Genomic DNA, 27,483 nt, shown 5'->3' with positions numbered 1-27,483 from the left:
ATTTGAAATTGTATGTGTATGTAACTGATACTTAAATGTGTCTGATAAGCTTAGTAACAATTATCAAAAGACTGCTAATTCTACTGTAGAAACCTTTGAATTACAAAAATTTGTCTGAACGTCATGTCCGTTACGCTGGAATTGACCATATATATATTATTCGTGACATTACATTATCAACATTCTCGTTATCATTTCGTCTAGGACACTACCTCTACGCTCAGACAGGTCGCCATTTGAACGGCCAATCTGGACAGTTGAATTTGCCATTCGTACTCCACGATTCAAAGCCACAATGCCTTGAGTTCTTCTATCAGATTAGCAGTGACAACACTGGCCAGCTGAACGTCTACCATTGGTTGGTATTCGAGAGTAGACCCTCCACCCCAAACTGGAAAAGGATCGAACGAACCGGGGACACCTGGAACCGTGGTGTCGTCACCATGTCCCAACAGTCAGATGGTCATTGGGTTAGTGTGTCTCGGAACCGAGTGCTCCTTTATTTCTGTCTGTCTTTCTTCGGTCTTTCTTTCTTCCTTCCTTTCTTTCTTTCTTTCTTCCTTCCTTCCTTCATTACTTCCTTCCTTCCTTCATTTCTTTCTTTCTTTCTTTCCTTCATTACTTCCTTCCTTCATTTCTTTCTTTCCTTCTTTCCTTCCTTCCTTCCTTCCTTCATTCATTCCTTCCTTCCTCCCTCACTTCCGCCCTTCTTTCTTTCTTTCCTTCTTTCTTTCTTTCTTTCTTTCTTTCCTTCTTCCTTTCTCTCTTTCTTTCTTTCCTTCCTTTCTCCCTCCCTCCTTTTCTTCTTTCTTACTTTCTTTCTTTCTTTCTTTCATTCTTTCATGGCAATAATCAAAGTGGTGTTGCAAATAACTTGTGAACAATTGCAAGTCTAGTTCAGTCCTAAAATCAATCATATGTCTTACAACTGATTGCAAATTCGCGATTGATTCCTCATCTGCTTCTAGAAGCAAGAAGTGTCACATGGTTTGCTACAGGTTGAATTGATCTATCAATTCGAAAATTGCGATTGGATATTTACAACTGATTACAAATATTTTCTCGCAACCATTGGCGGCGGAGCAGCGGATAATCTTTTGTGTTTGAGGGGGGACGGCTATTGTTGCGCCCCCCCCCCACACACACACACACAAAGATAATCCTCTGCTCCGCCGCCTATGCTTGCAACATCCCCTAAGTGTATTTTGATATTTCCAGAACGGTTTATAACTTTTTTGAATAAAGACAAAACTATCCCTTTTAAAAAGAATTTGGTTGACACAATATACAAATAATTAGTTGATCTCTGAAATAAATATAATCTTTTAGTATTCATATCTCTCGGGAAGTGTGTCTATAATTTTCCTACCCCCTCCCCTCCCAAGAAATACAAGACCTTTGAACTTTGTTTTTTTTTTCATGGACAATAAAAATCTGGAATTTATAAGACTGCCATTTCGCTATTTTTCATGAAATAAAGTATGCATGCACATGGATGCATGCAAATGATTATAGATTATTGCAAGAAATTATGGGTTATTTTATAGCAGATTTTAATACTTAGTGCTAACAAAATAAATCTTTACGATGGGTTGATCACGGGTCGTATTCGTTGATCAATAGACCAGGCATGATAGGTAGGTTTAATTGCCCATCTAAATTCACATTTTTTCCCCTCTAGCTTCGATAAACTGAAGGTGAATTATACTCGAGTATCGTTGAACATCTTACAATACAGTGTAGTGCCCATTGATTTCTTTAAAACCCTTCAAATTCAAATTTGGAATCGTTTTGTATTTACCATCCCCTGGCGTGAATCCAATCCGTGAACCTATTTTTCAGGGGGGGTTAAATATTGTTTCAACACGCCGTCCCCCCCTCACACATTGAATAGTATGACGTCATGGATTTACCCCATTGCTACCATCCCCCAGTAATATTTTATTTACATTTTGAAAATAGCCCTTTTAAAAGTTACCTCACAATAATTCTTTGAATAGATTAAACGACTCCCTTTCTCAGAAATTTACCGTTCGAAATTGCGTTAAAACGGCGCCGCATATGTGTTTTATTGCTGATTTGCTGTAGATTTATATAAGATTTTCATTTTCTTTTCAACATCATTCTTCTACCATGGGGTATTATTGTGATAATTCTTTCCTTCTACCTTATATTCTTACAGGTTTCGTTTGAAGCTATCGCAGGTTTAGACACCCAAGCTTATATTGCTTTGGATGACGTCACGATAACCGAAGGCGCATGTCCATTAGGTACCACTATTACTATGATCTTAAAACTGACAATCATATTTTTCTCGTGTGATTATGTAGCAGTTTATATTGAAATTATATTCCACAAACACACATGGGGGCATTGTGGTCTAGTGGTTAAGTCTCCTGTCTTTCAATTGAGAGACGTGGGTTCGATTCCCAGCCTTGACGTGTTTTCCTTAAGAAATTCACCCACATATCACTCAACCCAAGTGAGGTTAATGGGTATCGGCAGAGAGTCATTCCTCAAAAAGCTGCCAGAGCGCCGGAATCGGTAGACTAGCTTAGCCGGGGTAATATAGGAGCGCCTTGAACACATAACATAGTATTGTTCAATTGATTTTATTCAGACGCCATTTTGTCTTGTTTAATTTGTGTTTACACATTGAAATGACCCTCTGAACCACACAAACCCCTTTTCGGCGATTTTTTTCACTGATATTATGTAGACCTACATGTACATGTATCTGTGGTAGTGTTAACGCGCAGAGAACACGTACACACAACCACACGTACACTTAGATATAATATTCTTATGAGAGCAATAATTGGTTTATAAAGTGAATATAATGCATACAGACCAATGGATGAAAAATGGATGTATCAATTCATTTTTTTTAACATATCATTTTTCAAATCAACTTAATTGATGCCACGCCGAGTTGACAAAACATTTATCCATCATTTTGTTTTGCAGAGAATTTTACCTGTACATTTGAGGAGGGTTTGTGTTCTATCGCCCAGGACAAATCAGATGACAAGGATTGGAGAAGACAACAAGGGCTTGACGGAACCATCTATTCTTCTCCCACTGCGGATCACACGCTGGGAACAGATCAAGGCAAGTTATTAGAGAGTTTTCGCTCAGCAACTGCGGATAATTCAAGAACAGAGAAAATATATTGTCGAATGCCTGTTATGACAAAGAACAGCAAAGAAGTATTTGTAGAAAATTGGTGAATATCGCAACAGCAGTTTAGTCTTTGACTCTGGACAGATCAAGGCAAGTTATTAGAAAGTTTTCGCTCAGCAACTGCGGATAATTCAAGAACAGAGAAAATATATTGTCGAATGCCTGTTATGACAAAGAACAGCAAAAAAGTCTTTGTAGAAAATTGGTGAATATCGCAACAGCAGTTTAGTCTTTGACTCTGGACAGATCAAGGCAAGTTATTAGAAAGTTTTCGCTCAGCAACTGCGGATAATTCAAGAACAGAGAAAATATATTGTCGAATGCCTGTTATGACAAAGAACAGCAAAGAAGTCTTTGTAGAAAATTGGTGAATATCGCAACAGCAGTGTAGTCTCTGACTCTGGACAAGCGACATACACTGTAAAAACGCTGTTTGAAATTTTAAGCACGTTGTTTAAGCCCATCACTCTACCAACTATTGTTTAAACTTTTAAACAAGTTGTTTAAACTTTTAAACAAGTTGTTTAAACACTTTAAACAATTACCCAAAAACAATCTTGTTAAAGTGACAGGCTCAAACAATGTGCTATTTTTTTATTGTGTATTTGTAATATTTCGTCAGCTGTAAAACTTTGAAAGAAACTGCTGTTCCGTTCACAAATTTTCGACAAAGACCCCTAGCTGTTCTTTGTCATTTGACGGGAATTTTCGATACATTTACTGTGTTCTTGAATCTGTCGTGCATCGTGGAAGGAAAATTGCCTAATAATGATAATAATAATGGGCACTTATATAACGCCATCTATCTAAAAATAATCTATTCCGAGGCGCTCAGTGCATTCAAGGAATTAATACTGCTGGGTACCCATTCACCTCACCCGGGTTCAGTGCAGCACAATGTGGATATTTTTTTGCTGGGATTTGAACCCACGACCCTCTGTTTCAAAGTCAAAAGACTAATCCACTTGGCCACAACGCTCCACACCGTCCTTCAGTAACCATTTACAATTCAAAGTGTTAGCTTGACGTCAGCAAGTTATCGGAATGGATAAACACAGTTTATTGTTGAAACAACGTCAGTTTAATTAAATCGAAGTTACTTTAACACTGGCCAGTGTTGTTAAAACACCCTTTTCCGTCACTAAATTCGACCTTTCGTACGGATACTACTACCCCTTCTTTACTATTGCTATACAAATTAGACTTGCAATAATACCTCTGCTTTTAAGAATACTTTTTTTATGTCTGCTCTGTAAGTAATGCTTCTTTTACTGCATGTGGGCCTACTACTACCATTCTACGACTACTTTTATAACAGTTCATATTTTTGTACCTCTGTTACTGCTTATTATCACCATCATCTCCATTATACGAATATTATTATCATTACTATTATTATTGTTGTTATTATGATTATAGGTATTAATAGCAATAGTAGTAGCAGCAGCAGCAGCAGTAGTAGTAGTAGTAGTAGTAGTAGTAGTAGTAGGAGTAGGAGTAGTAGTAAGAGTAGTAGGAGTAGAAATAGAAGTAGTAGTAGTAGTAGTAGTAGTAGTAGTAGTAGTAGTAATAGTGGTGGTGGTGGTAGTAGTAGTAGTAGTAGTAGAAGTAGTAGTAGTAGTAGTAGTAGTAGTAGTAGTAGTAGTAGTAGTAGGATGAGGAGGAGTAGGAGTAGAAGTAGTAGCAGTAGTAGTAGTAGTAGTAGCCAGTAGGAGTAGTAGTATTTTTATTATTATTATCATTATTAGTAGTAGTATAGTATTAGCTCCTTGAGCACCTAACAAGATGGAGGCGTTCGCTATTCAAATCCTATCATTTTTCATTTACCTTTGTTATTATCATGATTATTAATAATATTATTATTGTTGCTGTTATTGTTATTATCATTGATTTATGATTTTAATTCTGTAGACATGCATGTTAAGGTTATCTTTATTGTACTATTATTCAGGATACTACATCTACGTCGAAAATGCGTTTTGGTCCCGCGGTAGTTTCGCCCGGCTGATCACGCCAACTCTCCGTGGTGTGGCCGACGGGAGTCCCGAAGCTTGTCTCACGTTTTTCTACCACATGAGCGGGGAGGGAGTGGGCGAACTGAAAATCTACACGGTGCCCCTGGATACGATCAGGGGCGATCCTGGTTGGGTGCTGGCGGGAAACAGGGGTGAAAAGTGGAGAGGAGCCGAAATGGACATCACCTTGGGAGATGATTTCACCGTAAGTATCTCCACCACCGGTGGATCCAGCTGGCACAGCCGGCCCGTGCCCTACCCCTCCCTCTGAGAAGCATAGTAAAAAATGTACAAGTGCCATTAAAATAGAAGCATGCCCCCCCCTTCAAAGTGAAGACTTTTTTCTTTTGTTTTTTGTTACCCCCCCCCCCCCGTTTCTCTCTTTTTGGCTTGCCAAATTTTCCCCTTTCGAAAAATCCAGGATCCGCCCCTGATCTCCACAATTATTACAGCTTGAACGAAAATGGTCGCCATGAGCAGACCATTGCGTCAGAATGTGGGAAGAAAATCCCGAGGAGTGGGTGTTCGGGTTAAGGTTATATCAACATTACCGTCTGACAAGTTGTCAGATCTGACAACTGTCCTTGATTTTGATTGGTGGAAAAGTATAGTTCCTTTAATAACTGTAGACTTGTCGGATAAAACGTCCCACAAGTCCTTTAATGAAACGCACAATAGTTATGATGTGGGCCTATCTATGTGACTGAACAATTCTATCTCGGCTATCTCGGATTTTGCAGAACGAAATCAGAGAAAATGGGAGGAATAATAACTTGCTATCTACTTTAGATAACAGTCCACATACTGCATTCTTCGAGTTTCGGATGCAAGGGCACCAATGTAAACCAAACGATGCATTAGACAAAGGCAAACTTCACACACACACACTCTTTCTATCTCTCTCTTACTCCCCCAACAAAACCCCTGTCTCTGTTTCTCAGTTACACACACACACACACACACACTTTTTCGGATGCTGGAGCACCAACATAAAGGAAACGATGCATTAAACGAAGGCACCGATGCATTAAACGAAGGCACAGTTAAAGACGCCTCACACACCAACACGCACATCCTTTCTCCCCCCCCCCCTCTCTCTCTCTTACTCCCCCAACACACTCCCTGTTTCTGTTTCTCGCTCACACACACTTTTTCGGATGCAGGAGCACCAACAGAAAGCACAGGATGCATTAAACAAAGGCACAGTTAAAGACGCCTCACACACACCAACACGCACACCCTTTCTCCCCTCTCTCTTACTCCCCAACACACTCCCTGTCTCTGTTTCTCACTTACACACACACCCTCACACCCACACACATACACTTATTTGGATGCAGGAGCAACAACAGAAAGCACACGATGCATTAAACAAAGACACAGTTAAAGACACCTCACACATACCAATGCGCACACCATGGGTGTCGATCACGGGGGGGATGGGGGGGATATATCCCCCCCAATATTTCAAGTGGGGGGGATGGCCTGTATTATCATCCCCCCCAATAATTTAGGGTAGAAAAATTATAATAATGATGATGAAAAAATAAAAAGTTTGATCATAAATGATTATAGTATACCATCAATCAGTTTGTTTCCCTCGCAATTTGCGTATATTGTTATTGAATAACAGCATTCTTTTTCAGGACTATTAAACAGATGAGTGGAGATTCAAATGAAAAAGAATGAAATGTTTATGTATATGATATTTTTTAACACATGACATAAAAGGACCCTAACGAAAAACAACTTTTGTTGATAGGGTGTTTCATCCCACCAGTGGTGAATAAATTAATTTTGATGAATCAATTAATTCAAAAGGGTGGAAAAATAAACCAGAGTAAAAGGGTGGCAAGATAAATAGTCTAAGGAATGACCATATAGGTCTATGGAATGACGGTAAGCCCGATGGCGCACGAGAAGCCACACAGTTTGTAATTTGTGCTAGTCTTAATTGGTCCGAATCTGCATTTTATCATCATGCATTAAGAAAAAAGATATTGCCAGTCGGGTTAGATTTAAGAGAAGTTGTGTACACAGACTCAGAGGTGTCGATCGGGGGGGGGGGAGATATCGTTTTGCCCCCCCCCCCCAATAATTCCGCATGTGCAACTAAAAAATAGAATAAGATTGTAATGCTACACTGAAATCAGCAAGCGAGATTGAGATACCAACTCGATTTTCATTTAAAATCGTGCTCAAAATGTCTGCTTTTCAGATTGGAATATATAAGTTTTCAGCTCGCGCTTCACGCTCGCATGATTTCTGTACCAACAACCCATACTTTTCATCATTAAATAGGTGAATAGAATGTCCCGTTTTTAGTTCTAAACCTCAAAAGAACTCCCGCTTCGATTTGCAATAATCTTTTGTTGGATATAATATATCTTGTTCTTTAGTAAAAGCGTCCATTAAACTATCTTTTTTTCCATGGGAGCGTTTCATGAAAGGACTTGTCAGACGTTTTATCCGACAGTTACTATAGTAACAGTGCTTCTCAACCAATCAGAATCCAGGAAAGTCAGATCTGACAACTTGTCGGACGAAAATATTGATGAAACGCCCCCCCCCCCCGATCGAAATATCAAAATTTTCTGCTCGCGCTTTGCGCTCGCATCTATTGTTCTTCTAGATATCCATCTTAATCATTGGTACCAAAAATGCTTAGAATATCAAGCTTTCAGGTCAGCATATAAAGGAATTTCAGCTCGCTCTCTAGTGAGATACATACTAATCTATCCTCCCCGTGAGTTACTAAAAACAAACCTAAACAGGTACATTTTTCTTGTTTTCATGTTAAAAATTTCAGCTCGCGCTTCGCGCTCGCATTGTTAGTGAGGGTGATATATATATATATATATAAATATATATACATATATATGTGTACATCATGCTCAATAAACAGATCACTATGTACATGGTCCAGACAATTTTTTGTCATTTTTTTTCTTTCGTATTAGTTTAGAATAGGCTTACTTGTAACACAAATTGAATTTTCAGTACACTACAACAATGAAGGAATTTCCAAGAACTCCATGCATATCAACCACTCTCAAATGTCCTAACTTGTGATTTTAGTGGGGGTAATGTTGAAAGATCCCCATCCACATGATCCACATGAACATTTGTTTCAATCATCCCCCCCAACCAAGAATACCGATCGACACCCATGGCGCACACCCCTCCCCCTCTCTCTGTTTCCCAACACACTCTCTGTCTCTGTTTCTCACTCACACACACTTTCACCAATTTTCTGTCTCTCCCCCTCTCATTCGATCCCAGCACACACAACCCCCGCTCACCCTCTAACACCATCACACAAACACACATACACCTATCCATACAATATGGGAATCAGTGAAACAAACTTGTATAAGTTTATAACGCTGCAACTTCCAAATGTATTCAGAATGACACCCCAGTACCAGGACACCTTTTCTGCCAAACTTCGATAGGCCTGTTTAGCAAAGGAAATGCTCATCATCGTGCCTGTTTGATGAATGTGATCTCTTCTCTCCTTTCTGCGTTCTAATTTTCTCTCATCTCCTGTCTATCTTCCCCAATTACTTACTGTCTTTACACCTCAATGACTTCTCTGAATCCTCGTCTAGTTCCCTTTTCTCTTTTCACTCGCTATCTTCGCTTCCTCTTCTTCGCCACCTACTCTACATTTCCGAAGATAACACGATAGGTTTTTGTATCATTTGAATGACATATTTTGCATGAAAACTAAACACGTAACCTAATGTACATGCCTGTACAATTGATCATAATTTGGCCATTGGCTGCGATAGTCTTTTACTAAATAATTTTGATGTGAGGGGCATTTTTTGCAACTTTTGTAAATAACTACATGACTTTACAAACGACCGATTATAAAGTGCCAAAATGAGACCAGGTGTTTTTTTTCATGTTCCGATGAAGCATCACATTTCTTATAATAATTTATCTAAAATTATGGCAAATAGTTTGAATATACCAGTGGTGGATACAGCATGATTGGGTAAACTACCACTTCAAGGGCTCTATCGTTTGTGCACAATAGTCGGCTCATTTAAACCGTTGTGTCTAATCCGCCCCTCCATTAGTATAATTAGTATAATAATCAGCATTGGAATATTTCGTTTCAAGCTGATGTTATAAGAAATGAGAACCCTCTTGGTTTGCAATATTCCAATATTTATTTATTTATTTATTTATTTTGTTTTATTTATTTTATACTGCAGGGTAGGCCTGTTCAGTTCTTAAAACTGCTTTACAAAGGCGCCCTGCAGTTTAAAATACATGTCAAGATAAATATAAAATATATCATCAAAAAACATTCAACGTCAAAAATACAAAATACAAACTATTTAACATCAGAAACAATTAACATCAAAAAATTTAGAGTGGGAAGTGACAATCTAAACATACAAGTACATAGCATTGTAAATCAATGGAATATTATTTCGCTCTTCATCAATTCGTATGAAAGGCTTTGCATAATTTTTTAAAAACTAACAAGGAGGTACACGTACAGGCTTGTAAATTTGAAGGAAGTGCATTAAATAATTTGGGTCCGAAATATGCGAAAGATTTTCTTTTATATTCAGTTCTAGCTTTGGGAAGCTGAAGGGGGCATCGCAAAGAAAACCGTGTCCTGTATTTCACGGGCCGTTTACATACTAAAGGTTTCAAATAATTTGGAACTAAATTGTTCATTATTTTATATACAAAAACACAATACTGATATTTTATACGCTGATCTACTGATTGCCACATCAGTGACTGCAACAGAGATATTTGTGATGTATTATAATCTTTTTTCAAAAGCATCCTGGCATATTTATTCTGAAGTTTTTGTATCTTATCTAAATGTACTTTTGCACTGCTTCCCCAAGATGTACTACAGTAATCAATGTAAGGTAAAATCATAGAAAAGTACAGCTTCTTCATGATATCAAAGGACAGTAAATGCTTAATCCGCCTTATACAACCTATTGCTCGAGATATTTTACAAACGATATTAGTAATATGTTCACACCAAGTCAAGCCCGGATCGAGCATGACACCTAAGTATTTAATCTTTTTTACATTTTCTAATTGTATGTTCCTGAATTTCACTGGCAAATGAGCACCCCTCAACTTTTTCTTTTGACCAAATACCATGGCTTTAGTTTTTTGCGGGTGTAAATGCATATTATTTAAGTCTAACCATTTACATATTGAATCAAAATCATCTTGCAAATACTTTTGTACCTCCTTAATTGATTCACCGTGATTAAAAATGGCGGTATCATCAGCATAAAGAGACATTTTAGAATGTACATGCAATTTCAAATTACACATGTCATTAATAAAAATACAAAATATCAATGGACCCAATATAGATCCTTGTGGAACACCTGATTTTATCTTTAAAAATTCACTGCGACAATTGTTAATCATTACAAATTGCCTTCTGTCTGTTAAATACGATTCCATCCAATTGTATTCATTGCCAGTAATACCATAATACTTAAGTTTTGCAAGTATAAAATTGTGAGGAATAACATCAAAAGCTTTGCGTAGGTCCAAGAAAATACCACCAGTAACATGTTTTCGGTCCATTTTATCATACAAAAAGTCTGTAATCTCAGTTAGACAAGTGGCAGTGGAATAAGACGGTCTGAAGCCAGACTGACAATTTGCCAGTAGATCATTTACATTTAAGTACTTATACAATTGATCATGTACTGCTCTCTCTAGTATTTTGGACAGGACTGGAAGCACAGATATTGGTCTATAATTGTCAATATCAAAAGATCCTCCCTTATGTACAGGAGTAATTCTTGCTGTCTTAAAATCTTCTGGAATAACACTAGTTTGCAAAGTTGCATTGAATAAATGGGTTAAAGGTCCAGCTATACTCTCTGCTGCTAGCTTAAGAAACTTAGGGTAAATACCATCTACTCCGACCGCTTTCGAACAATCAATATGTAATAGCTCTTTCAAAACATACTCCTTTTTGATTGCACAAAATTTAAATTCACAATCTGGAATAAAAAGAGTTTGTAAATTGTTTAATAAATCTTTCGAGAAATTATTCGAAGGGGCTTGCAACCTTGAGCCGACTTCATTAAAGGCTTTGTTTAGAACGTGAGCTATTTCATTGTTAGGTATTTGACCATCATCAATTGTTAACTTAACATCATGACTCGTGGTTTTATGTTTCTTAGGTAGAAGATTCGATAAAATGTTCCAGTTCTTTTTTATGTCATTTCCGCAGTCCTTAAATTTGTCCTGATAATACTTCTTTTTCAAATTTTTAATCAAGTTATTAGCTCTGTTACGGGAAGACTGAAATTTATTCCACCAATGAATTAATCTTGTTTTTCTAAATTGCTTTCGATAATAATCCCTTTCGCGTGCTAACACCAAGTAATCATCATTTATCCAAGGTACCCCTCTTTGTTTTTGCCGCACTGATATCACGGGGGCATGCCAGTCACAAATGTCTAGGAGTGCGTTTTTAAAGGAGTGCCACAATTTTTCAACATCAGTCCCACAGGAATAAAACTCATGCCAATCAACTTTCCTTACATCATCTTTAAATTTCTCACTGTCAAAGTACTTGAAAGAACGACATTTAGTTATTTTGGGAGAAAGGGGTTGATGTTTCCCTTTAATTGCAGTAAAAATCACAGAGTGATCACTAAGTCCAGCTGACTGCACTCCTGATTTAATAATATTGTCAACAAGTGAATCAGAAATACATACCAAATCGATTACTGACTGGCTATGTGGTGAAATTCTAGTGGGTTCAGATATAACCTGTGTCATTTGCATTGTAGTAAGGAGACTGGAAACTTTTCTAGAAAGATTATTCACGGTTTGCATATTACAATTAAAATCACCAAGAAGGATGACATTGTTTGTAACTGTATACAATTTCTCGAGATTACTTTCAAGACTGTCAAAAAAATCTAAATGATTATCTGGTTTTCTATACAATATACCAATAAATAATGAGCTACTATTTCTACGTTGCAACTCCAACCAAATTATTTCTAAGGCAACAGATTCAAGATCCAATCTTCTTATATATGATAAATTTTCTGATATAAAACATCCCACTCCACCTCCATGAGTACATCTATCCCTCCTCTCAAACTTATAACCTTTAACAAAAATCAAGCTATCAGAATGTTCTTTTGTTAACCATGTTTCTGACACTCCTAGTAGATCATAAGGGTTATTATTCAGCAAACATTGTAAATCAGCAACTTTATTAACAATGCTTCTGACATTAAGATGAGCTAATTTAATACCTTTAATACCTTTTAGAGCAAAATCATTAGTTTCGGTTGACATATCATCATTTGCGTCGACAGAAATATTATTACAGTTATACATGACTTCAGTAGATACATCAGGATCATTCCAAAAAGGTAATACACTTTGCAGAATGCATTTCGGGCACTGCCAATTTTCAAACAGTTCGTCTGAATCATAGGTCTCAATATAGATACATAATTGACGAACAACACTGTTAAGCACTTGTTGATTATACATTGGCAGAGACCTGAATCTGTGTGGGTTTTTTTTTTAAACTTGCAAAGAATTATTTTTCCCAGTAACGGATGCGAAATATTAAGAACATATTCTATGTAATTTCATCAATCATGTTACAGATTGTGTTTGAGTACCTGCGGGGTCCAACATACATAGGCCATGTCGCTTTGGATGACATCAGTTTTCAGAGGGGAGAAATGTGTCCCGGTCATCGTAAGTAATCTGAGGATGATGATGATGATGATAATGAACAGAATTTGTATAGCACCATCTATATGTAAGAAAACATTCAAAGGCGCAGTCTCCCCAATATGTCACACATTATTTACAAGGTTGCTGGGGGGAAAACGGGATGGTCTTGTGTTTGTCCCGCTAAATACTTGGTTCTGATCATCTTAGGATTACTTATAACCGTCTAAGGTAGAATTATTCCTTTATACGAGATCTGGTGATTTCAATAGTTATTTACGACGTGACGATATATGTATTAGGCTTTATTTTCACATGCATTCAACATCTAAGAAGTCCACATTCGATACAGACAGGTAAATTCCTCCGAATGAAATCTTGGAAGTCTCAGGTCGGTATTAACCTCTCAGTATAAATCAACACCCCTCTCAGAGTAAGATGAGGGATCAGTCCTGATGGAACAAAATTTCAATCTTTCAAAAGTGAATTTTCAACTTTTTGGAGTGAAAATGTAAAAAAGATGCACACTCTCTCCCCAAAAAACTTACTCTTGAAAGATTGAAATCTTTTAATCTTTTGCAGTAATCTAGAGAGTAATTCAGAATAGTATTCCATAAAAATTGGAATAATACTCAACTTGTTGTAAGCATGCCATCGGGAAAGGGTTTTAATCACTGGCGTACAGATGTGGGAGTGTTAGGGGGCCATGTCAATGTTTATCACAAAATTAGAGTTTTGTATAAAAATGTCAAATTATTTGCTTGCGGGCGAGCGAATTTTAGGACCTTTCTCCCATACGCCATGTCCGGTCCCCTAAACAAAAAAAAAATTCTCATAACGCTATACTGGTATTAATTTCCATAGTGTTCGATACGATCTGAATTAAAAAGCTATAAAACGAATAGAAATACATATAGCCATGAAGGAAAATATGTTGCTTTTTGTATTGAGTAATTTGACTGATGTATTGTGCTTTATTTGAGCTATGGTTTGAACTTTGAAATATCCATGCACGTTTCTTTTTTATTAACTGTCTGCTTGAGCAAATATTTGCTTGAATCCATGAATGTTGGTGTTGGTATGTATAAAAACAAAAGTAACATTTTGGAAGCTTACTCATCAACACAGAAGGAAACTGTGCCTTCCAAAACAGTACTCGCAACTGTTGAACAAGTAGTGTGCCCTACGTCAACCCGACGCAACAATATTCAATTTTTAAAATAAGTCTTTTCTTCACAGACACGCCACCTTCTGACGCCAAGCAGGCAACCTGTGACTTCGAGGAGATAGAGATATGTGGCTATGAACAGGACCAGGATGATGATGTTGATTGGATCTGGCAGAACAGGGCCGGTCTTTGGGTTAGTGCTGGACCTCTCTATGACCATACCACCAAAGATGAATTTGGTAGGTAGATTACTCTCTGAGACGTTGGTGACATTGGTAATCTCATATTGGGAGCACTTATTTTGCACCTCTCTGGTCTGAAAGATGCAAAGTCGCACCTGTCATTAAGGTACACAAATACCACAGAAGTACAAAGTTGTACTTTATAAAGGTACAACACCACAGAGGTGCAGAGTTGCACTTGTGTTATAAAGGGGAGCACAACACAGGGGTGCAAAGTCGTACCTGGTAAAATTGCTGCCGGTGTTGCATTGGGATGCTCCTTTTCAAGTTGCAAAGTTTAACATTTTTCATTGAGTGCAGAGTTTAATCCAATTCTTGCATTCTATAAGAAACTGTGTCTCCTCTTTAAGAATTAGATTTTATATTCCAAAAGAGGTAACTTATCAATTATAATCAATACAAAATAATTCCTTCGGGATTAATTAGACCTAAACGATTTCATTGTCGAATAGGTTTGGTTTGAGAACACAGATTGAAAACTGCAAAAGCCTGCATCTCGTGAGGTTTCTTGAAACAGGTATTGTAGAACTATTGGTGTTATCGTTTGTATGACCATACTTCCATACATCCAAGAATTATCCTTTTAAAATCACAATAGCTACTTGATATAGATAGTAATATGTAATAAATAATCTCAGTTATTAACTGAATTCACTACATAAAAACTGTATTAACCCCTTTTCTGTTGTAGGGTTTTACTTATACATATATGGGGAGGTGGGACATCGCAAGACTGCTCGGATGATCTCACCACCCATACCGCAGCAGGTCAGCCAAGCTTGTCTTGATTTCTGGTGGCATCTCTACGGGAATGATGAACAAATCCTTAGGGTCTACTGCATCAAGGATGGTGATGAAATCCCAGACACACCTCTTTTGAGCATTTCCGGTAACCATGGTGATCAGTGGAGAAACAGCATCTACGAGATTTCATCTTCACTTACCCCTTGTAGGGTAAGAACATTTTCAAGAAGAAAAACAATATAGATAGATAATGTAGATGTGTAGATCATGTAGATGGATAGGAGGATAGAATGATAGGTAGAAAGAGGGATAGTGAAATAGATAGATGGATGGATGGATGGATGGATGGGAAGATAGAATAATAGATAGATAGATACATAGATAGAAACTGTAATAGGTTGGATTGTAAGAAATATAGATAGAAAGATAGATGGATAAATAGACAGATAGATAGACAGATAAAGATAGATAGATGGATTTGAAGATAGACAGATAGATAGATATATATATATATGGATGGATTTGAAGATAGATATATATAAATATATATATAAAATAGCTAGATGGATGGATGGATAGGTGTAGGCCCTACAATAAATAATAATACATATGATTTATATAGCGCACGTTCAATCTAAGGCGCTTCAGAGCAAATCAGACAAGAAAAAAAAGTGACATGCACTCGATCCATACTTGAAAAGTGAATAGTTACATATATTGTGGTCAAAAGACACCATCGAACATAAACTGAAATCATTCAATTTACAAGAGAACAAAATCACTGGAGCAAGTCAAACAAAAAACACGATGGAAAAATGAAACGTGAAATCATTTTAAACAGGTCGATATTGACTATACAATGGTCGTGTCTAAATTTATAATTCAAAGGCAGCCAGAAATTATAGAACTGACCAAACGTCATAACAAAAAAAATGTATAAGCGTAGGTTTGTATAGTTTGGGCATAGTAAGAAGACAATTATATCAAAATCACTCGTTGCTTACATTGAGTGCTAGTCCACCTCCTGGACTGTTGTTATTTTGTACGATACGACTACCAAACACGTAACACATTACATCCCATCAGTGGGTTAGGTGATTCACTGGGGGTAAGTGACTCAGTGGAGGGCGTGTGTGTGTTGGTTATGTGTGCGCGGGGGGGGGGGTACCGGTACGGTCCGATAGGGTTTGCCCCTGGTTTGCCTAATCAATAAAAATCGTCCAGGACGTGGACTAATTGAGGGCTTGCATACCCCCTGCATGAACTATTTACTATTCAACTACCAATGAAAGTAATCCCCCTATTCTCCCTTTTGTTTAACCTATTTTTTTTCAAGCTGGTATTTGAAGGGACAACTGGCATCCACATGCGTGATGACATAGCGATCGACGATGTCACCGTCAAAGAAGGCCAAAGGTGTGGTCAAGGTATGTCATGCTATACTCTTAGAAAATCAATGGCGCCGAATAGAACCTTTCTCTGTACCGTATATGGAACTTGTTTTACCACCCTTTCAATTCAAAGTTTATTTTTCATTCTTCAAGACCCTTTGTTTCCACAAAGAAGCAGAAATGGAATATAAACAGTCCCTTAGAATCGCCATTGGTTCTGCATTGAGTTCTTTCAGGTTCTTTATAAAATCTATAAGGTTCATGATGGTGTGAAGAACCCCATTGATGATTGTATAAATAACCTTAAATGATTCCTTGTAGAACACATCAAATGGTGCAACGTTGGACAGATACACCCCTCGCATGCAGGCGATCGCGGCAGGACTGGTGGTACGATCTGATGCGAGTTAATATCGGTTGCATTTGGTCGCGTTTGGAATTTGAACATCTTCAAAGTTCAGATGCGACCAGTCACGACCTTCTGTGGTTCGTTCGAATGCCTTCAACGACTTCAAGTGCAGCTCTCAAGACACAAAGCTATCCATTGTGCAACACCGTAGGGGAAAAAACTATTGCAACTTTTGCAGGATGTCGCTAACTGGATCAATTGTGAAAGGGTTATTATAACTGATATCAATACGTTGTGATTTGATTGGTCGGAAAACGCCTGCATTCTTATTTGATTTTGCAAGTCTCGTGAAGACTGTTCTTAAAGCACAGTGACAAAATGCAGCTACTATTTTTTGTCCTATATTCGTCCTTTATAATCAAGTAGATCAACATTTATATCTTATCAACAAAATATATCGATATACTTGTAGTAATCAGGTATTTTGATAGCAATTAGGAATGCAAATACCAGACCATGATTAGATTGCCTCGGGATAACTGAGCTATGTTTCGACAAATATACGTAGAGTTCTTTGTCCGGGGCTTGGTCGCACTCTCCGTAAGACAACATCAACACATAATTTGTTTTATTATTGATTACATTCACAATAAGTTGTCACCAATCCTCCAACGACCGTACCTCCTACGACCAATAACATCAACTGTGATTTCGAGAACACCAATGATGCCATGTGCGGATGGAGCCAGGGTATCCGAGATGGGTTTGACTGGGTCCTATACAGCGGTGAAACCCGAGCGTACGACAACGGTCCTTCCGTCGACCACACCCTGCAAACTGATCAAGGTATGGAAAGCTGTCAATATTTTGAGCGTATGATTCAAATAAATCTGTTCATCTGGAATTACTGTTATTGAAACGGAGAACAGCCCGATCTCGATTCGGGAAGCTTTTTCAGCTCGTCTGAATTGGCGGGGAATCGCCGTTGGCACTTGGCGCCGATGCACGATGTTTTGTCTTTGAGACAATGACAATAACATCGTTATCGTTGTTACTTAGGCAGTGTTTATGCTTCCACTTTTAAGGTCAGTATCAGCGTTTCCATACGTGATTAGTCCAAAACACGGTTGCGTCCATGTTGCGCTTTTCCCATTAGGCCCAAAGCGTTGGCAAAGAAATATTAGATTGGAATTGTATATATATATGATAATAATCCTAAATTATACAAATTGTTAATCCTTTTTGACGAAAGATGGGTTTTAGGTGTCCTAAAAACTGCGAGTGATGGATACTGTCTAACTGTAAGTTGAAAATCATTCCCTATTCATGTATTCCGAAGCTGAAAATATAAAAGTTCCGTCTGTTCACTATCATAAATATCCAAACAAATTTAACAAAATGAAGAAAGGTATCAATATATGTCTGGAGGAAACATTTTCTAGTATAATGCCGGAGTGACACCAACGAAACCGTCTCATTAAGAGAGATCAAAGATATTTCTTTTATCGGTTTGTTTAGAGTCGGTTCGTAGGTATGACTGCAACAAAGTTTTAATGTTTGTAACCATGTACTGGCACTGTGGTTTCTTTATCACTGTGATCATCATAATAGTAATTCAAACAAATTTAACAAATTGATAAGGATCTGTGGTGCAGAGATGTGGGTTGGGGGCCATATCCCCTCCCCACCATTTGACGACCAAGAATGAAAAAAAAGAAACAGAATTAAAAGGAAAATGGGTGGAGAAGTACATTTTTTGTGAGTATTATATAAGAATTCATCACAAAGTTAGATTTTCGTATTAAAAAGATCATTTTTTCCTCGCTCGCAGCAGCGTTTTAGAATTATTGCCCCTTGACGGCATGTCTGGCTCTCTCAAAATCGTTGGCTTATTACGCTTCCGCTTAAGATATCTATGTATCCGGGGAAAAGGTTGGCTCTTAATATAGTTCCCTTGTATTCATTCCGATTGCAAGGTCACTATATGCTGATAGACTCTTACGAGGACTTACCTCGTAACTCAAGGGCTGAGCTGATTTCACCTCTGGTTTCACCAAACGATGCACGTTGCTTCACGTTCTGGTACTACATGGACGGCAGGAACACCAACTTCCTCAACATTTACATCGTCCCCTACGGTGACACGCAATCTCAGGATCCCGACTTTCAGCTATTCGGCAACATCGAGTCGCAGTGGTTGGAGGGACGGCTGTCGGTGCCTTCGTCTAGAAGGGCTTTCTACGTAAGCTTGCAAGTCACTCCCCTTTTGAGCATCTTCAGACCTTAATCCAATCTATAGTGATATGAAATGAGGAGTATTATAAAATTCCAATCAAAAGAAAACGACTTGGTTCTTTTGACTCTCTTCAAATCCTTTAAACAAGTTACTGTACATACAACTGTACAGCATACAAAAATATATAATGCGGATGAGAGTAATTTTGAATTTAAATGTTCGACTATTAAGTACATTCATAGAACTATGAAATAAACATAATAGGCGTGGACCTTTTCAAGAAGAGACAACGATAAACCTTTAGTAGGGACGGTGATAGGGATATTTGAAAGGTACGGGGCAAGCCGACTCTTGAATAATTATGTGAAGTCATATTTTTCTCATTTGAATAATAACATGAATAAGGGGTGTTATAAAGCTGCAGGAACCATACCTCCTATTTCATACTCTTCCTCTACATTACTTTTCTTACTCTTCAAATTTTCTCTCTTTTTTTAATCGCCTCTGACCCCCAACCTCTTCTGTTCTAGGTATACTACAATTTGTAACACAATAAAAGTAATTCAAATTTAGATAGTTAATATTAAAGAACCATTGATTACAATTATCATTCGCCGGAATATAAAAAGAAAATCTCATTTTCTTCTCCCGACACAATGCGTGGATGAATATATTTATATGAAAGACCGGAGGTACATATAAAAAAAATCAAAGTTTTGGTAAAGTGGGTGAAGTTAACTGAAACTGATTAGTAGGTGAGGAATAGTACCTTTCATTATCTGACGTACCCCAACCCCCCCCCCAAAAAAAAGAGGGGGGGCATTCGATTCATTTATCTCCATATTCAAATTGAACAATGTAAAAAAAAATTATTCAAACAAATCTGACAAAGAAATGACTCAGCTGAGACATCACTTAAGCCTCATCTCTTTAACATCGATTATTAAATTGAGTCATGAAAAGTGTAAGACTCAAGTACTGTAGTGTTTCAACAAAAAGCTGAGGATTTGCTCTTTCATATTTTGGTAAATTTTAAATGTAATATTTGGTAATCTCTGGATATTACCCCTCAGAGTTTGTGTTACATTTTTTTTTATCGCACTGAAGAATGAAAACTGTTCGTTTTTTTATAATATCTGTGACACAGATCATCGTTGAAGGAACAATAGCAGATATACGGAATGCAGCTGACATAGCAGTTGATGACTTCTCGCTGGGAAATGGCGTTTGTCAAGGTAAGCACAAAGCAAAAACTGTGGTGTTAACCGGTGTACATAGAGGACCACATCAGTTATTTTACACCGGTGTTGAATTGGTGGTGTTAGTTTTACACCTATAGGTGTTATAACAACACCTTTGGTTGTTACATGTACACTCTTTGGTGCTATGTTCAATCGTTAGGGTGTAATTTTAACACCTCAGGGTGAGGTCCTCTATTAACACCAATTGGTGTCAGTTTTAACACCACAGTTTTTACAGTGCAGAAAACTGCGCCAGTATCTGGGTCCTGTTTGAAAATATCTTTGACTCTTAGAAATGTTACATTTTTGAAATGACGTCATAACTTAGAAAGTATATAGACCTAGTTAATAAAACTTGGCCATAAGTTTAATCAAGTATTACTAAACATCCTATTAGAGTTTCATGTCACATGACCAAGGTCAAAGGTCATTTAGGGTCAATGAACTTAGACCATGTTGGAGGAATCAACATCGAAATCTTAACCTGAGGTTAAGTTTTTGAAATGTCATCATAACTTAGAAAATATATGGACCTAGTTCATGAAACTTGGACATAAGGTTAATCAAGTATCACTGAACATCCTGCATGAGTTTCACGTCACATGACCAAGGTCAAAGGTCATTTAGGGTCAATGAACTTTGGCCGAATTGGGGATATCTGTTGAATTCCCATCATAACTTTGAAAGTTTATGGATCTGATTCATGAAACTTGGACATAATAGTAATCAAGCATCACTGAACATTTTGTGCAAGTGTCAGGTCTCATGATTAAGGTCAAAGGTCATTTAGGGTCAATGAACTTTGGCCGAATCCGGGGTATCTGTTGAATTACCATCATAACTTAGAAAATATATGGACCTAGTTCATGAAACTTGGACATAAGGTTAATCAAGTATCACTGAACATCCTGCATGAGTTTCACGTCACATGACCAAGGTCAAAGGTCATTTAGGGTCAATGAACTTTGGCCGAATTGGGGATATCTGTTGAATTCCCATCATAACTTTGAAAGTTTATGGATCTGATTCATGAAACTTGGACATAATAGTAATCAAGCATCACTGAACATTTTGTGCAAGTGTCAGGTCTCATGATTAAGGTCAAAGGTCATTTAGGGTCAATGAACTTTGGCCGAATCGGGGGTATCTGTTGAATTACCATCATAACTTTGAAAGTTTATAGATCTGATTCATGAAACTTGTACATAAGAGTAATCAAGTATCACTGAACATCCTGTTCGAGTTTCAGGTCACATGATCAAGGTCAAAGGTCATGTAAGGTCAATGAACTTTGGCCATGTTGGGGTTTTTTGTTGAATAACCATCATATCTCTGTAAGTTTATTGGTCTAGTTCATAAAAAGTGGACATAAGAGTAACCATGTATCACTGAACATCTTGTGCGAGTTAGAGTAGTATTCAAAGTGAGCACTGCTGCTATATTGAACCGCGTGATGCAGGTGAGACGGCCAGAGGCATTCCACTTGTTACTTTTTTGTACACGGTTTTGGAAAAAGCACCCCCCCCCCTCCCGGTTCCGCGGCCCCTAAGGTGTGCAGTCTAAACCGAGTACAGAATCTTCTACTTGAGAGAATATGATAACAAAATATATATTTAATTACAAGGATCTACTTTTAACTTCTACAAGAAAGGTATGATGATTTGTATATTATATATATTTTCAACTTCTACAAGAAAGATATGATGATTTGTATATTTTATATATATATTGAACTTTGTATTTTGCACTGATATGTCTTATTTATTGAAGGAAACCTTTAATAACAAGCTTTGCTTTTCAGAAGGTTTCTATTTCATTTCATTACGTTAATTGGCTTGCTTTGTAACTGTTGAAATTTTGAAATGAAATAAAATTCGTTATCAATCAGAATACAATAGAGAAATTATATACAGATATACACTACAATGGCTTGATAAACATAAACTGCTACAGATCTTTCTTACATTGGTGTAGTCATTCAAAAGCATGAAAGGTCACCATAAGCTCTTAGAAATGAGACATGAGACAACAACGAACGTGCCTACTAAATACTGACAATTCTAGAGGCATACCAAAAGGTTCATTAAAATAGAAACAGACGATTCAAGAGGTCACAACGATTGATTACCGTTTTTCTTGTTAAAATTGTAGGAGTTGCACCAAGGTACCCCTTTGTGGCCAACTGTGATTTCGAAGATGGCATGTGTGGTTATACCCAGCCTGTGGATAATTGGCAGGACAAAGACGAGTTTGATTGGTTCATAAATTCTGGACCCACTGGAACAGATGGATCTGGGCCTAGTGCCGACCATACCAGAGGGACACCTGAAGGTGTGATGAAGACTGTTTGTTTCCCAACAAAATGGTCATGGGTCTCACCATGTTCATATTTCCAAAGTTGTAAATGCCATTGTAGGCCTACATGGATTTCTTTGTTCATTATTACTATATCTATTATCAGTAGTAGTCGTCGTCGCTGTAGTAGAAGTAATAGTAGTAGAAGTAGTAGTAGTAGTAGTAGTTGTAGTAGTAGTAGTAGTGTAATAGTAGTAGTTGTTGTTGTAGAAGAAGTACTAGTAGTGTTGTAGTAGTGTAGTAGTAGCAGCAGTGGTAGAAGTAGTAGTAGTAGGTGTTGTTGTAGCAGTAGTAATAGTAGTAGAAGTAGAAGTATTAGTAGCAGCAGTAGTGTAGAAGTACAGTGTTAGACAGGAGTAACGGTCTTATCTGAAGTGGCAATGTAAGTAATGTAATATTATCATCGCTGGCGTACAGATAAAAAGAGAAAAGAACAAAAATAATGTCGGTATACATTCTTTTTTAATTTTAAAATCTATAGTATAAGGAAATGAGTATTTTTGGATTACTAAAAAAAATCAAAATTCTTGCTAACTCGCAGTTTTTAGATCTTTTCTTTTCGACCCACCAATAACTCCGTGTCTGGCTCCTATTTTTGACACATACCCCACTTTTTATTCTCATCACTAAAAGCAGTGTATTATTATTATTATAATTATCTTTAACATCATCATCATTACTGATATGATAATTTTTATTCTTAAAGGGAACCAAATCTACTTTCTAGAGAAGACAAAACGTTTCTCCCAAACGTTTGATATAAAATAGTTATTATTATCGTTATTAATATTGTTATGAACATTATTTTCATCATATTTTCGTCATCAATATGATTATCATCATATTTCATACACCAATGTATGAAAACAATTAGGGCACTTAAGGCAGGGGAGGAAAACAAAATAACCAAAAGCGGATCAATAGCTGTGACAAGCTAAAACAGAGAAAGGTTTCACTATACCAAAAGAAGGTCATTATGTTACCAAGAATTTGTTTACAAGCCAAGAAAACAGATTTACTATAAAATGAAGGTAATTTGGGTCCCGATAAACTTGACAAGTACAAAATGGGGTTTCCTCCAAAATATAGGTCATTACTTTGTTTTACTTGGAAGCCAACACTGTGAAAAGTGAAGTGCTAATTTAGCACTTACAATGATAGGGACAGCTTGATAATTGTTCTGTCATTTTCACTCGTAGGTCACTACTTGTACATGGAGGCTTCACAGCCCCGTCGGCCGGGGGATCGAGCTCGTGCCATCTCCCCAGTCATCAACTACTTCAACACCACTTACTGCTTGGTGTTCTACTATCACATGAGCGGTGACGACACGGCTTCCTTGACGGTTGTGCAGCGTGGCGATTACTACGACGAGCAGGAGCTTGTACGCCTGACTGGTCCGGCCGGGGACGGGTGGAAGCCTTATAACCTTGACATCAGAACCAAGTACGGAGTCATTCAAGTACGTGTTTTTGATCACTGATTATTCTAGGGAAGTGTTCCAAATGTTTCCATGTTGACAACATTAAGGCTTGGCCCCACTGTACTTACGGATGCAGAGAGGATGTAAAACGGAAAAGGATATTGCCATCCGTTGAAAAACGTTTATGTGTCCGTTGTGAACTCTTTGCATCCGTGTTTCATACGCTCTATATCCATCGAGCATCCGTCCACTGTGATTTCATTGTTTGCACATTTTGTCCATTGGCTGGAGCGGATGAAAGGGATGGAGCCATCCCGAAATTTTGTTTGTCCACTGTATCAGTTATGTGTCCGTTGGCCAGTGGGACCAGGCCGTTAACTGAAAACATTCCTTCACCCCGCGATTCTGATTCAACACATTGATAATTAGAACGTCAAACACCTTTTACAAAATAGGGATGGCAAAAATGTAAAGGACGACATAAACCCTGCCTCGACAGGTATAGCGCTGATTTTGCATGCATGGCATTTGCGTGATGGGACCTGTCCTTATGTTTCATGGATTCTATTTTCGAATATTTATATATATATATATGTATATATATATATATATATATATATATATATATATATATATATATATATATATATATATATATATATATACACACACACACACACACATAATACAGGAAAATTAAAAACTACATATGAGAAATTCAGCGTGCCTGAAGTAAGTATTTGGTTGATGATTTGAAGACTTTGAACCTGTCAGAGACCAAAGAGATCAGGGAAGTCTATTCCAGAGGTTTATGGCAGCGGAGGCAATCAAGTACTCCCTCATCTTTTTTTGTAGACCTACTGTCATCATTGAGTTTGTCCATGATATATTTTTTGAGAAATTAATATGCCTATATGCATACTTACCCATCTCTTTTAATTCCCTTTAGATTGTCTTTACAGGTACAGTTGGCAACAGTTTTCGCGGTGATATTGGTCTCGACGACATAACCCTTACTCCAGGAAGTTGCGGAAGCAGTAGTCCTCAAATCATTCAGACCATATGTGAATTCGAGTATGGTTTAGCCCCAACTAGGTTGTGCCAACTTCAACAAAGTCCCGATGATCAGCTCGACTGGCAGTGGTTTGACGTGACAAGTGGAGAAACGTTTCCGATTGACTGGCCTGGTAGGTATCGAAAAAAGCTATCCCCTGTTTATAAATAAATAGATATATAATTGTGAAGAGCAAAGACCTATACATTGCGAGGTGTTTTCTATTATATATGAGAGGATGCTTTGTGAATTAGCCTTACTTAAATTGTTTGTACATTTGTTTATGCATTTGTTTCTCTTGTACTTCAGAAATCTGAAGAAGGCCAAAATATGGCCGAAAGTTTGTTGTGAATAAACCTGACGAACTAAACCCCGGCTACGTCGATTGCTTTATTCCCGCTGTATCTATCATATAACATCCTCTCAATTTATATATCGTCGGCCTTATGCCAAAAGGGCCTTAACCCGATTTTAAGGGTTCTGAATATTTTATAATAAATTTAACATATTTCATGTAAAACTTAATAACTTAACACGTTTATCGAAATTGGCTTCAAAAGCAAAAAAAACGACCACAAACTTTTGATTATTAGAGAGGCCAAAACCTTTAAACGCCATTATCTCGGAATGGCCAAAAGCAGTTAAGGCCCTTTTGGCATAAGGCCGACGATATATACATATATGTATTTACATGTATATACTTTTGTGTCATAACTTTATTTGCATGGTTTTTGTTCTGTTTTGTTTGTTCCAATGTGCATAGGCCTGAGGAAGGCCCGAGGCCGAAAGGTCGCCATGTATATGATTTAGAAAGCTATGTCTAGCATCCATGTCTCCTGTTTTACGTGCATATATATGTGTGTGTATGTGTGTGTATGTATATATGGTATTGACAAATAAGAAGTAAGAAGAATGCGTAACAGAGAAGGATGCAGGCAGAGTTCTTTACTTTGGTACTTAATACCCCCGGAGTTTGTGTAAGACAACGTTGCAGTTATTTGGTTTCAATTATGAAGTCGTTATGTAAACGAGACAGACCCCTCCCTCATGGAAAAAAAGGAAAATGCATGAGCCAGTTCGTTATAAGCATGTTGATGTCAGTGCCTCCTGAAACCTCCTCCTCCATTTGTAAAATTAATTGGAGAAAATATATCACGTGAACTAAAGCAGGTTTTATATAAAAAAGGGGTTTTATTTTGAAAATAGGGAATGTGACGAATTGCCGAAAAAGTCGAATTAAGCATAATCATGATGAATTATAAAAAGTCGAATCTTGTATTGTTTCAAGGAGGAGATGTTAATTTTCCTTATTCACTCCAGGGCGTGGTTCATTCATCTATGTCAATGGGACCAACCGAAAACCAGGTGAGGCCGCAGAGTTTCAAACAGTCCGGTATGGCCTGGGGCTTAATCACAATTGCCTCGAGATGCTTTACGCAATCCAAGGCGACATGCGTTTGGATGTCATCCAAGTGGCACTTGATGGCTCGGAGAGTACCCTCCTGTCGTACACCAAACCAACCGACATGAAAAGTGTAATGTACCTTGTCGAGACAAGGGGAGTGGCTGAAGACTATTGGGTAGGCTTCAACTTAATTATCAATTATCATGAATTGAAAAATATATGTAGCATATACCAAGTACAGGAAGCTGTTCTACAGAGAGAATGATATAGCAAAATAACTGTTTTAACCGATAAAAGTAATTGTATCAAACATTTAGGCCAATATGCACGTATCATTCATTTCAATGCATTTTACCGCCCCCCAGCCACCCGACACCACTCCTACTTGAGTGGCAGGCGCGGGTCCATTTGTGTCGTTTTCAAAGAGTGGATCAGCCCCTGGAATTTGGATCCTAATTTACTACCCTTTTTATAATCCAGTGTTGGGTGGTTGAAGTTGATTTTTCTAATTGAAAAGCCTTAGATGTTTTCAAAATGTTAAATATTCTTCATAAATAATGTTTTATTTAAGAAGTAGGTATTTAGTCATGTATTTCTGCAGTTTATGAACTTCCTTAGTAATTTCCTATACCATTTGACAAAGGTAGTAATATACATTTACACTGATTTAAACCCTTAGCCTATGTGGCCGATCTGCTGGGCGTACGGACAGAATCTCTTACATATAATTTGGTGAATCTGAGACCCTTGGCAGCCATCTGGTCAATGAAACCGGGGTCCTTGCGATTTGTCTCTGATCGGTCTGCGACTCTCAAGCTAACAAGAGCTGTGACGTCACATTTCCCTTCACTCAGTCGCAGACCAATCGGGTCGTAAGGTGTGCGGTGGCACTTAAATTCCTATTTGCGCGCAGTATAAAAGACATCCCCTCATTGGTCAAATTATACCAAGAGGA

The 27,483-nt window shown here is 37.6% G+C and overlaps 1 protein-coding gene across 1 annotated transcript in view; it reads left to right on the top strand.

Moving 5' to 3' along the window:
- The window catches only part of LOC121414851 (MAM and LDL-receptor class A domain-containing protein 1-like), a 39,564-nt gene that overhangs the window by 6,766 nt on the left and 5,315 nt on the right, over nt 1–27,483 (top strand). Inside the window, exons 2-16 of the mRNA XM_041607906.1 lie at nt 205–470; nt 2,183–2,270; nt 2,968–3,111; nt 5,135–5,403; nt 12,851–12,944; nt 14,160–14,327; nt 15,022–15,284; nt 16,411–16,510; nt 17,469–17,660; nt 18,791–19,056; nt 20,198–20,285; nt 22,443–22,622; nt 23,846–24,108; nt 25,019–25,256; nt 26,444–26,703. Coding sequence (XP_041463840.1) covers nt 205–470; nt 2,183–2,270; nt 2,968–3,111; nt 5,135–5,403; nt 12,851–12,944; nt 14,160–14,327; nt 15,022–15,284; nt 16,411–16,510; nt 17,469–17,660; nt 18,791–19,056; nt 20,198–20,285; nt 22,443–22,622; nt 23,846–24,108; nt 25,019–25,256; nt 26,444–26,703 — 2,879 coding nt within the window. The remainder of the gene's footprint in view (nt 1–204; nt 471–2,182; nt 2,271–2,967; nt 3,112–5,134; nt 5,404–12,850; nt 12,945–14,159; nt 14,328–15,021; nt 15,285–16,410; nt 16,511–17,468; nt 17,661–18,790; nt 19,057–20,197; nt 20,286–22,442; nt 22,623–23,845; nt 24,109–25,018; nt 25,257–26,443; nt 26,704–27,483) is intronic.

Source organism: Lytechinus variegatus, chromosome 5, assembly GCF_018143015.1.
Source record: "Lytechinus variegatus isolate NC3 chromosome 5, Lvar_3.0, whole genome shotgun sequence".
Taxonomy (NCBI): domain Eukaryota; kingdom Metazoa; phylum Echinodermata; class Echinoidea; order Temnopleuroida; family Toxopneustidae; genus Lytechinus; species Lytechinus variegatus.
Note: the sequence above shows the minus strand (reverse complement) of the source record. Positions and strands in the feature narration are given on the sequence as shown.